The 13,619-nt window shown below is 43.4% G+C and overlaps 1 protein-coding gene across 4 annotated transcripts in view; it reads left to right on the top strand.

Annotated features, from left to right (window-relative positions):
* Positions 1–13,619, top strand: part of LOC142765256 (4-pyridoxate dehydrogenase-like) — a 213,029-nt gene that overhangs the window by 69,319 nt on the left and 130,091 nt on the right. For all 4 annotated transcript variants that reach the window (XM_075865960.1, XM_075865959.1, XM_075865962.1 and 1 more), the window contains one exon: positions 1,115–1,304. In XM_075865960.1, coding sequence (XP_075722075.1) covers positions 1,115–1,304 — 190 coding nt within the window. The remainder of the gene's footprint in view (positions 1–1,114; positions 1,305–13,619) is intronic.

Below are 13,619 nucleotides of genomic sequence, written 5' to 3'. Positions count from 1 at the left end.
GAGAATCTTTATGTGTATGTATTACAGCAGTGCTAACGCATACAAATAATGAGATAAAGACAGGACATTCTCTGTTCTCTCACTTAAAGTTTTTGTTGAAAAAAACCCCTTCACTTAAGACCAACTACATCATTGAAAAATTGCCCCAGAATGTGCCGAATACACTACATGAAGATAGTAACAGCGAGGGGAGCAGGGCTGTGTAGTGATACATCAATACAAACTCAAACCAACTCATCCATCTATCTGTAATTCTGCAATACATTTCAATAGTTTTCTTGTTTTTGTGCGGCCTTTTTGTGCTGTCTCTAGTGCACGCCATGTTATTGTATATGGACATGACCCATGACTAGCACCCATTTATAAGCGTGGTCGCGGGTCAAGAGGTCATTTTGCTAACGTCTTCATATTGCGTTCATGGATTCGGCAAAAAATTGGGCTTGTGACAGAAGTCGGAGAGGCGTGTAATTGATGGCGTTGGGCCAGCTTATGTAGCTTTAGCATGTAAACGTCTCCGGTAGAGGTGGTGGAGGACCAGGAAAAAGAAAAGGAACAAAAGGCAGAGAGGTAAACCCGAAGCTCTTGAGATTTGCTGCCCTACGCTTGTGGGGGGGGGGGTGAGGGGTTAAGGAAAAAGAGGAAGAGGCAAGAAAGAACTACCAGGGTACACGTGCATCTATTGATTACACGGTCAAAGCTGTAGCTTATCCCAGTCGAGTTTGAAAAAAAATCGAGATAGTGGAATATGCAAGGGTCACAAGTGCTGTTGCATGAATGCCAGAGCTGGTCCTGGTCCTATATTGCTGTTGGCCGTAAATGTGAATACGATTCTCTACTCATGCTTTTTTTATGTTTGTTCGAGTACAGGAGTGCATCCCTTATAATATACAATACATAGATAGCTCATATTGAGGGAAGTCTAGAAAAAGCGCAATATCAAAACTTAATGGTACAGTATAAAGCAAAGCAAACACAATAATACTAGGATTTTGCATGGACAGTGCCACAAAGACACAAAATTTTTCCTCAAGACTTCTGAACTCGCGTAGAGGTTCACCTGTTTAAATATGTAATCTGGTTTAAGAACGTGCACACATATATATTTTATTCGCAGAGGTGCAACTGGGCCCGTGGCAAGGTGCTCGGTGGTTCCAGCGTGATCAACTTTCAAATGCACGTTCGGGGCAATCGAAGAGATTTCGACTATTGGCAGCAAGAGTATGGTGCCTTCAACTGGTCGTACGCAAATGTGCTCCCCTACTTCAAGAAATACGAGAATTACATGGGCCCACATCCAGATAGGCGTGAGTAATGGTATTATCATCGCCAGTATAATTACGTGTCTGCCGCATTGAAACAGTGGTTATAGTGCTCGGCTGCTGACCTGAAGGTCGGAGGTTCGATTCTGACAGCAGTGGTCACATTTCGTTGGAGGTGAGATGGTAAACGTCCGTGTGCTATGTGATGTCATTGCACGGTAAAGACCATTGTATCGTAGAAAATTCCCGAGTTCTTCACGACGGCGTCTCTCATATTGATGTCGTGGTTTGTGGACGCAAAAATCCAGGTAATATTATTAGTAGTAGTAATACTCTAGGTATTACGAGTCCCTTTAGCAGCGTTTTTTTGGCGGAAAAAGCGTGGAGAACACACGTTGAGAAAAGAATGAACACCTATAATATACAATCTACGTACTGCTCTCTATTCTTATAGTATAAGAATCCCAGTGGCATTTCACGAATGCCCGAACGGAATCTAGGCCAATAAGGTCGAAGTGAATAGGATGCTTGCCTCTGCCTATTGGCTTTTGCTGCTACTTGCAAAATTAAATTTGTTGCTTAACGACTGGCTGCACTAACTAGTTTGTTTACAAACGGTGTAAAGTCAGCTTCTATGTGCGATATCTTATTTGGGAGGAAAAGGTGTTTCGAGTCAATCCATCCATCTATCCATCCATCCGTCCACCAATTCATCCGACCATTCATCTATCCATCTAACCGGGCTGCGACTTCATGCTCTCCTGACCGTTCCGTTAACGGAACTTATGCCAATAGTGGAATGTCGTAACGTGGCCACTTGAAGAACATAATGACTGGTCATATGAAAATCATGACTTATCAAGAACGGAATGCATTGCATACTGTTGCCTATATGCTCTGGTGGCCGTTTTGTTAATTTTATACCTACTGAAAATGAAATCATAAGACACTTTAAAATGTGACACAACGTTGAATTGACAATTGATTAACTACTTCTAATGCAAGGCCTTTATGAAGGCACGCATCGAAGTAACAGAAAGATAACACGGTCAAGAAAGATTTCGTACAGGCTACTGAACATTTGACCACAATCATACTAACAATAAGGTGACAGAGAAATCCTCAGAATACACCCAATCACAATGCATGTCCTTCATAGGTTATAATTAGGCATTTGACTCAGTATACATGTGAGCATTCACGGAGACACTGCGCAACCAAGGCGTTGACGCAGCATATATAAACCTCAAGGAAGCTATCTGCAGCGGATCAACTGCCACCATAGTGCTTCGTGAAGAAAGCCACAAAGTACGAGTAAAGAAGGGTGTAAGACGAGAGAATATGATCTCCACAATGTTATCTACCACGTGCTTACACGAGGATTTTAGAAGCTTAGAGTCGGAATAGTTAGAGATAAGAGTTATTAGAAAGTACCTTAGTAACCTGCGCTCCGCCGATGACATTCTATTGCTGAGTAACTCAGGGAACGGATTGCAATATATGATCAAGGATTTGAAGAAGGAGAGCAGAAAGGTAGGTCTTAGAATGAATCTGCCGAAAACGACAGTATTGTATAACAAATTCGTCAGAAAACAGCGTTTGCAATATGCAGTGACTGTGGGGATGGAGCCTGCCAATGCAGTACTATTCTTACGAGTGAGGGCGCCCGTCAGCGTAGCGTAATCGTGACTACAGTGACGGGGCCTGGGAACGCAGTACTACCGTTAGAGTTAACAGGCCCATCAGCGTAGCGTGATTTTGACTACAGTGACAGGGCCCATCAACGCAGTACTATCGTTAGAGTGAAGGGGTCCGTCTGCGTAGCGCAATCATGACTACAGTGATGGAGCCCGTCGACGCAGAACAATCGTTAGAGTAAGGGCGCCCGTCAGCGTAACGTAATCGTGACTACAGTGATGGGGCCGGTCAACGCAGTACTATCAATAAAGTGAGGGGGCCCATCACCATAGTAAAATCGTAACAGTAATGGGGCTCGTCATAATAGCTATGCAGCTATAGTGACGGCGCCGTCAGTGTAAAGCAACGACTACGGTGAGGGGGCCCATCACCGTAGTGCAATGGTAAAAATGAGGGGGCCGGTCGCCATAAATCTGTAGTTTTACGCCACCGCCTAGGTGTTCTGGTGGCGTAGTGGCTTGACGCGTAGTCGGGAAAGCTGTCATCCCACAGGTCGTGAATTCGTACTCCCTATTTCAAATGTTTCACTTTTTAAACTTTTGTTTTCAAGGTAATGCGATAAGAAAATTATTTCGCGGTCTCTGGAGCTTGTTGTACAGCCCTTCCACGTAGATTTTGTGGCACATTGTTGTGGGCGACCGACTTTGGTGTGAATCGCGCTTTTAGTTATTTTCTTCTCTTAGTATTGTTTCAAGTATTGTTACCTGTTTTCAATTGATAATCGTGTTCACTTATCGAGGACTTAACTATCAACCTTCCTTTACGTACAATGGGGAATGAAGAAATTTCCCAATTATTTCTGATTGATACTCTTCTGCGTGGGCAGATTCTATTGTATTCGTGCGAAATAACCTTATTATCGCATTGAATAACCACCCACGGTGGGGTTTCCATTTTTTTTGAACTGATGCCGTTGCTTGAACTAATAATATTTCATTTTAATTTCATTTTTATTTTTAAACACCCCATTGAAGGGGTATTACGTAAGGGGTGAGTGCATACATAAAATCAAAATCTATGTTTTTATACATTGGTCAAAAGTGTTGAAGGACAGGTTATGGCTGTGATGCCACGGGAGAGGCCATTCCAGTCGGTTGCTGCACGAAAAAAAATGAAGACGAAAGAGTGATTGTGCGGGCACTTGGGCAAGCAACTTGTTGCGGGTGACCGGTGCGACTGGAGACGGAGGGGAATTTACGGTGGCTTACCGAGGGAGCTGTGAAAGAACTTGTGAAAAAAAACATATGCTAGCAGTCCGGCGACGAGATGCGAGTATTGATAAACTGGATTCCGTTTTTAGTGCTGATACGCTGATGTCATATGGGTACTGAGGGTGAATAAACCTTGTCGCTTGATTTTGAAGTGACTCGAGTTCATTTGAGGAGATAATGCTGATGAAGGTTCCATATGGGGGATCCATATTCTAATTTTGACCTAATGAGAGACTAATAGGTGAGTAGCTTTATATCTTGAGGGACATGGCACAAATGGCGTTTTAAAAACCCTAGTGTTTTATTGCAGATAAAATGATGTTCTTAATGTGAGTCGCCCAGGTTAAATTACTGCAAAGGGTTACTCCAAGGCATTTGTAGGAAGGAAGTAGTAAGGTTAGCGCAAGCAATTCGGTTAAGATAAAATAGATGGATTTTTACGGCGATGAAAAGAGACAGTTTTGCATTTATTAGGGTTTAGCTCTATTAACCTTAGGATACACTATTCTTGCACACTTTGCATGTCATTTTGAAGATATGGGCTAACGGAAATGTTAGTAATGGTACGATAAATTACGCAATCATCTGTAAACATATGAATATTAGATGAGACATGCAATGGTAGATCATTGATGTAAATTAAGAACAACAGTGGACCAAGTACCCTCCGTTGAGGAACACCTGAAGTTACTGGGGTAGCACTAGATATATGGTTAATAACAAAGATGAATAGCGATTACTTAAGAATTCTTTAATCCATGCTAAAATATTGGGATTTATATATAACGCATAAAATTTTAGTAGTAGGCGATCATGAGGAACTTTGTCGAATTCTTTTGAATAATCTAAAAATATGGTGTCGGTCTGTACGTTAGAGTCCAGATTTACATGCAGGTCGTGAAAAAACATGGCTAGCTACGTTTCGCACTAAAATTCTTTCTTAAAGCCATGCTGTGATGTATGAAAAAAGTGCTTAGAATCGAGAAAGTTCATTATATATGTATGGATGATATATTCAAGCCTTTTTCATGGGACATTGGTTAATGAGTTGGGACAATATTTAATAAGTACTGTTTATTATCGGATTTGTAAACTGGAATGACCATTCTATGTTTCCATTCAAGGAGTAGAATGCTTGTTGAAAGTGACTGTGAAAACAATAAACATAGATATTCGGCACAAATATGTTTGGTGCTCTTGAGAACTTTTGCTGTAATATCATCCACACCAGCCGATGACGAGAGTTTATTATTGTCTATTAGGATGAAACACCAGAAGAAAAAAAGGTAATTGGTGGCATGGTAGATTCAAAAGCGGCATGGAGAACAGAGAATAACACTTCAGTTTCATGTGTAAACACTGATGCAAGGGCCGTGTTTAGGACATGGGGGCATTCAGCGTCTGTTAGGGCATCACCTGGCTCTTTTGATAAGGTAACAGAGCACGTGTCCTGGGGGCTTATAACTTGCCAGAATTTTTTCGGCTTGTCCTCAAGCATGTTGGGTAAGTCAGAGTGAAAACAAATAGCGTTTAGCATGACGGATAGCTTCGAGGTAAGCACTTTCAGCGTCTTTGTGCGCATTTTATGTATCAGGTGTGTTACGGGACTTGGTTGCGCGGAAACGCCGTTTCTTTTTATTTTCTAATCGCTTCAGTGCATTATAGAACCAAGGTTCGGTTCAATGTGTGGAGATTGTAATCAGAGGAATGTATTTGTCTACTAAATTGTTTTGTTCATCATTGAAAATGCGCCAGTTTTCGTTTATAGTATGAAAAGGAAAGGTGCTTTCAAATTTGGGATAAAACTGCCTTGATTGATTGATTGATTGATATGCGAGGTTTAACGTCCCAAAAACTCTGTATGATTATGAGAGACGCCGTAGTGGAGGGCTCCGGAAATTTCGACCCCCTGAGGTTCTTTAACGTGCGCCCAAATCTGAGCACACGGGCCTACAACATTTCCGCCCCCATCAAAAATACAGCTGCTGCAGCTGGGATTCGATCCCGCAATCGAGAAAACTGCCCTAAGTCATGGTTAATTGCTTCATAATTTTTTTTATCATATAAACGAATATAGAGTGAAGAGAGGTTTTACCACCGAGTCTACATGAATAACCTTGTAGTCACTGATTTCGGGAAGATACGTAACGGATGAGACGCCTTCAGGGTAATTTGTTAGGACAACGTCTAGAATGTTATGGCAGTTGCCTGTGACACGAGTCGGTTGTGTGACCACTTGGGAAAAATTAAAGTTTAGGCACGGTTCAAGAAATTCGTTCGATTCCATTGAGGTAGCCACTGGAGCGTGTACGTTTGACCTTACAATATTAGGAAAATTAAAGTCTCCAAACAGAATCAAATGCATATTAGGGTGTTTCGTTGTTATCTCAATAAGTAGGTTGTGCAAAATGAAAGAGAAGTCGGGAACACTTTGAGGGGGCCCATAGCAAACGCCTAGTGAAATCGAATAAGGTTAGACATGACAGTTAAGCTATACGATTTCTAGATCAGATACAAAGTTTACAGAAGTACAGGATATGCTTTGACTCACGGCAACAGGTACCCCTCCCCCCCCCCACCCCTCGTGCCCCTGCAATCGTTTCGAAAAAGTTGAAAGTTTGGTAAGTGAGCCGAAAATTCACTGTCCGTTTGGTCTCCTGTAAACCACGTTTAAGTTAATACTAAAAGATTGCTGCGAGATGACGAAACCAGATCAGAAATGATATCACGTTGCGGAAAAAAGCTGCGTATGTTAGTGACGATAGCTGAAAGCGAGAAGTTTGATTTCGGAGAATGCAGTGGGCGGGAGGGCGCATTTTAATGACTGGGCAACGGCTCTAATATTTCTTCAACAGATTCTGTTCAAGAGAATGGTGAAACACGTATCGTTTAGTTCCAATGTGCAATGTTTTTAAGCGCAGAAAATAGGACGAGGATTTCAATTTGGCGAAAGCGAAAAGGTGTTTTCGATCAGATCTGATGGACTGCGAGAAATCCTCACCGACGCTGTATTGGCTTCCTTTTAATTTAGAGCCATTGTAAAGGAGGGTTTCCTTGGTTTTGAAAGAGTTGAATTTTGCAATGAGTGGCCGAGAATAGCGTTCTGAATTGTCGTCCAAGAGGATGTGCTCGTTGAGCGTGATTGCGATCAACGATTATGTTCAAATGCTCATTGCAGTGGCGAATGACGATTTCCACCGATTCGCCAAATGTTTTTCTCGGATTCGGATCAGGGATGTTATAAAATATAAGATTGTTCCGACGTGACCTGTTCTCGACATCTTCCACTTGTGAATCAAGGCAATCGAACTGGCCTGTTATTAGAGCGGTGTCTGATCTTACTATATCTTAGTCGGTTCGTAAGGTTAGGATGGCTTTGTAATGCTCTTCTAAATCGATCATTAGCTTACATAGGTCAGATATGGTTTGGTCTGTTGCTTGTAGCTTGCTTTTTAAGCCTAACACTTCGTTGATCAGCTTTGACTGGTCAGAGTTAGCTTTCCTAACTCCGTCATTACGTCTTTCATATCGGGAGGGCGAGGGTTAGTTTCTATATAAATCAACAAGAGCAACACAACTTTTAGGACATGAGTGCATTCAACAAAAATTGTAGCGCCACACCGGGGGCTTGGCAGCTGTATCAGAAAGTAGTTGCTTGATTTCTTCCAGAAGGAATGATACGGTCCACTAAACCGCATGGCGAAGCACAGCGAATTAGCGGTCTGCGCTGAAGCGCAGCCACCGAGCCCACAGATGGCGGGGGACGACAGGGGTGGTTTTATAGCTGACGTGGACGACGATATTGCAGACGATGGCACTTTCCATCGAAAATGCATATCCAGAGTAGGTAGTGGTGGCGCTGTTGAACACGATGAATCAGTTGGGACAGGTGGGGGTAAGGGGCTTGCGCCGGGCTGACTATGGTAGATTCTTGGGTGGCGGTGCCTTGAGGAAATGCCAGGATTGCGGACAGCGGAATTCCGCTCAAGAAACCATGTACCTGCATGACGAAGCACTGCGGATTTGTGGTCTGCGCTGAAGCACAGCCACCGAGCCCACAGCTTTGAATCGATACCGTAGCCTCAACTAATGATATGCTACGCATAATTGGATGTTCTCAAATGAGTCCGGTCTACGTATTTTTCATGTCGCTGTAGAAAGGCAACGTATGGGCTAATACCAAACGTTGTGCAGGTCAACATGAAACGTGCTCCAACCTTGAGGGCTGTGTAGTTCGACAGTATGTCTCAGTTAGTCTCAAAGCATCGATAAATATTGCTACAATACTTCAGGTCTACTTCGCCAGAAATAGCACACACAGACTTATTCATGTGATCTAATCGTGTCTTTCAAACAAGAATATATGTCCGTCACTTTAGTCTTATGAATGCGTGCTACTGCTACATGCAAACACAGATAAGCATTTAAGCTTTTGACAGTGCAGTAGATACTCGCACGGTGGTGTGCTTTCTGCAGCTGTTTTTCCCATCCTAAGACGACGCTTGTCCTGCGGGAGCGAAACGTGTTCTGCATCGTTCTTGGCAATTAAAATGTGAGCGCGCCAAAATCATGGGTGTGAGCGGTCGTCTGGATGCTTTAACTTGCAAGGGCTGGCTGATGCGGCTGCGTGCTTGGGTAAACCACAAGGTGTGACCGAGTCGATGAAACAAATGCGCTAAATCGAACGTGACTCTAGCAGCGTTGATGTATCCTACGACGAGGGAAGGTAGCCGTAGGGAGCTCAAACGCAGTCAGCTCGCGCAGCAGTAAAGAAAAAAAAACAGATAAAAACTTCTCCAATCACTTCTGTAAGAGCACAAACAGAAGCACTCTGTATTTGTTAAAACAGGCCATCGTATATTCATATGGTTACGGTGCTGCGTCGATGTGGTGGTGTCTGCGCACGCGCTAATGTGGCGGTGAAAACTCGCTACACTTGCAGTATTTCAGTATATATCGCTGTTTAGGGAGCTCTGCGGCAGCTGCCACTCAGCGAGCCTGGCCCGTCAGTGAGAACCTCGACTCAGCTGAACGCCCAGGTTCTCGTTGGCCAGCGGCTCCTCCCATTGCTCCGATGTACGATGCTGCCTTTAAAATAGGCAACATCACTCGAAACGATATTGGAAGAAGAAAAGACACAGAGAAGATCAGTTGGTCAGCGCGACCCGTACTGAAGTCCCACACCAACAACGCATCATGTTGCAGCGACGTGATTTTCTTGCAAAAAAGCAAAATGACGACTCCTTGAAAGCAGTAAAGTCAATATTGACCCATTAAAATAAAAACAAAATATAAATATGAACAAAACTGATTTACAACTGACGCCCTGTGGCAAGACCGCTTCCCCAACTGTGCGTCAGCTCACTGTGTCAACAAAACAGCTAGGCGAGGGCGGCTAAAACGACTACGAATTCACGGGGACAGGTCCCGTCCCCGTGATCACTATTATACTTCGCTGACGGGCCCTCTCATTTTAACAAGGGTACGGGACCAGAAATAGTAAGGGACAAGAAAACACATGATGCGGATTCATGACCAGATGGGTTTGCGTCCAACTTTCGCTTTCGCAAACGATATATCATAAAACGAAACTTACGATAAGTATTTTGTCTGCGTCACTATTTACATGCCACGCTCATGATGCTCTCCGGGCTCTTTCAGTACCTTCATATAAACCAAACTTAGTATTTCGTGACGTGAATGTATGTCAAACCTAAATAAAAAGTGGTAATATGCAAATAATAAGGCGTCATGTCAGCATGATTTGCATGCCACTCACACGGTGCGTTGGCGCTCAGTTCACTTTTGTCATGTACACCAAATTAGGTATTGCATGACTTGTATGTTTCACGGACACAAATGACAAGTCCAAACATGTATATCATGGCATCAGTGTCATGTACTACATGATTTACATTCCATGCTGACGGTGTGCTTGCGGCCGTTTCGCTAACTTGATACACACTGAAATTGGTATTCCTTGAACTAGTTGTATGAAAGCTTAAATAACTGGTCCTAGCATGAAAATGATGACAAGCACGTTAAGTACAGCATAATTTATTTTTGCTGGCTGTTTCACATTGCTTCGAGTGTCACTATGCGTGGTATTTGCCGGCTTTTAAAAACTAATATAGCAACTGCGGTATGAAGGTAACTGAATTTAGGAAGTACATAAACCTTCTTTTTTTGTCAAAGACATCCCAACCTAGTACTTTTAATCGTTCTGGCTTTGTATACCTCGGACTACAGGGATGATTGAAGTGCAATGTCTTATAATGTGAATCACACGTGGCACATACCTGCTTTCTACCGACGGTGGTAGGTGGATGTGAGCCGCACACGACTGAGTGAATGTGTTTCATGATGTACGCAACATGTATTTTATGTTTATATGGTTAGTCATATAGTCATGTCTTCCTGTGCCAAACTTGGTTTATAGTAATTTAGGGAGATGACTACGAGAAAGTAGGCGACTAGATGTAGGTGGCTAGAAAGGCAAATATGTTGATGAAAATGGGGTAGGGCCTTTGTTTCGCTAAGAAATTCTCCGAATATTCTAGCATTTCCGCGGCATATATAGGTGACTACTCTTTGAGCGCTTCTCATGAAGTCAATTCCTAAAATGGGTGTGATCAGCCGGTATTTTTAAGGGTGAAGCTACTTATTTCGTGGAATGTGCGTACTCGGTTGTCATAGTGCGTAACCTGTGACACATACCCGCATACCACTGGCACACACCCGCTCTCAGGACATATCCGCATGTCCACATGTTCTCGGTGTTAACAAAGCGCCGACAGCAAAAATGTGGTAAGTACATGCTTTCGTATAGTCCTTCCATTGTTCGCTGGATGGCGGTACTTGTATATGACGAATATGTGATGAAAATAAGCGACATAGTGGTACTTGAAGTGTTCTGTGGATAGACGGACGGACGCACGAGTGGGCACACGTGCGCACAGACGACCGTACGGAAGGAAGCACGGACGCATTCACGGATGCTTCGCCGCACTCATCCTCACTCATTCCGTGCATATGCATTGTTCTGTGAATGGTTAAGGTGACTGCGGAAGCGAGTCTTCATAGTAAAGGGGCGTCAATCCAAAGCCCAGCTCACTTATGGTGGTATCATTGTCATGCACTTATCATGCGAACGGAGGAGAGTACGAGTTCTCGTTTACTAGTGAGCTGCTTTGTCTGAAGGGCTGAATAAATATTGTAATATTCTTTCGAATAGTGTTTAAAAAAGTCACAACTTTGCTGATATGAACGCAATAGCAGCAAATTGGAAGCAGCAGATTGAAACTGGAAGCAAGCATATCGGAACGTGCCCCCTGTTTCTCACGCGAAAATGACGCATGAAGCGTACTCACAGGTACAGATTAATGCTAATAAGCGTTTCAGTTTTCAATTCGCTGTGTCTGAAAAACGGTTTCTTTTGGCAAACAAATATTGTACAACGATTGCAGGGAACTTTGTGCACCGGGTATCTACAACAGAATTCTGCCGGTGAAACTCCGAGACCAGCCAAGACGTACGATCCTCCCCACCATACGATAAGGGCATGTGAGAGAGCGTCCAACTCCTCCTTTCCGCCGGCGAAAGTACGCGTGGAAAATTAGAGCGTGCGCCACCACGTCGTGACAATGTGTAGACGCGCACTCATTGCGCCATCTCACTGGTAATGCTAAAAACACGATAGTTTCCCCGCAATACCCTCAACAGCCATAAGTGGTAGATATAAATAGCTTACCGTTTAAAAGTTATAAAATGTGCATCACTATGGATCAGCGGTTACCGCCTCGCACTCGCGCTTCAGAGGTGCCAAGTTCGATTCCGCACGTTGAAGTCTTTTTCCAGATTATATTTTTTCTTGCGTTTTCATTTATATAGACACGTATACATATAGTGTGACTGACGGCTATGCCGATGCCACCGGCAGAATCCAGCCAAGAGTGTGCATATAGTAGCTATCGCAATAGAACTACCTCGTTACCAAGTAAATTTGTTAATGCTGTTTTTTTTTACTTCTAGAACGCTCAAGACAGCGCAAGGACGGCATAAAAGACAACAGAAACAGGGGATCCATGTTGTCTTTCGCGTCATCCTTTTGTTGTGGCAGCTCTGGATGCTGAAGTGTTGTCATGAGGTATCAATAATTATTTGGGTCTTACGCCCCGAAACGACGATATGATTACAGAAGATGTCATGGTGGAGAGCTCCGGAAATATCGGCCATCTCGTATTCTCTAAGGGGAAATAACATCTTACATCTCAATGTCGCTTCCTACGAAATGTAACCTCTAGCATGTCGCTTCTAGCTTGTCCCCTCCGTTGAAATGGGGCCACCGTGGTGATGATTGAATCATTCACCTTCAGGTCAGTAGTCAACCACCATAACTACTACACCCTCGCAGCAGAGAAATATTGTCAAAAAGGTCATACAACATTCTGTAAACACGCAGTAGAAATGAGCTGAAGGCGTACACTGGGGCCTGGATTTTGTTTTTAGTCGGCACACTTGATATTGGCTATCAACAAGACCGTTACTCCGCCAAACTTCTTCAAGTCTGAGTTCAGCAACTCAACGCTCTTGCGTGATCTTGTGGTGCCTCATCAAGGGATTCCATACAGCTACAATATGCAGCCTTATGGTTCTGACCACCTTTTTGTCATACATTTCCACTCGTGGGCCGATATTCTCTAGTAAGATAAAAACACAGTACACTGTAGCTATGAATGACTAATGCCAAAGTAGGGAAGAAGCAGGCTGAACACCATGCAGTAGGAGATTGTGGCATGGGTATTAGAGGAAAGCTATTAGTAGAACTCGCAGAATGCGATAATTTACGGATCTTGAATACCTTCGGCCGAAAAGGGGGGAACCGTAAGTGGACATGGAGGAGCTCTAATGGTGAAAGTAAGAACGAAATAGACTTTACACTGAGTGCACACCCAGGCATCGTGCAGGATTTGGAAGCGCTAGGCAAGATATGATGCAGTGACCATACAATGGTACGGTATCGAATTCGTATAGACTAGAAGAAAGAACGACAGAAACTGATACACAAGAAGCCAATCAGTGACCTAGTACTGAGAGGGAAAGTACCGGAATTCAGAGTCTCCTTTCAGAATAGGTACTCGGCTCTCATCGAGAAAACTAGCCCTAGCGTTGACGCAATGAATGATAATCTGGTGAGTATCATTAGGGAATGTGCAGTAGAAGTTGAAAAAACGGTAGTTAGACAAGACACTGGCAAGCTGTCCCAGGAAACGAAGAACCTCATTATGAAGCGCCAAAGCATGAAAGTCTCAAGTACAACAGACAAAATAGTGTTGGCAGAGCTTTCGCAGTTGATTAATAAACGTAAGGTATTCGACGTAAGAAGGTATAACGTGGAGAGAATTTAACACGCTCTGAAAAACGGAAAGAGTGTCAAAGCAGTCAAGAGGAA

This window comes from Rhipicephalus microplus, chromosome 6 (genome assembly GCF_043290135.1).
Source record: "Rhipicephalus microplus isolate Deutch F79 chromosome 6, USDA_Rmic, whole genome shotgun sequence".
NCBI lineage: Eukaryota > Metazoa > Arthropoda > Arachnida > Ixodida > Ixodidae > Rhipicephalus > Rhipicephalus microplus.
Note: the sequence above shows the minus strand (reverse complement) of the source record. Positions and strands in the feature narration are given on the sequence as shown.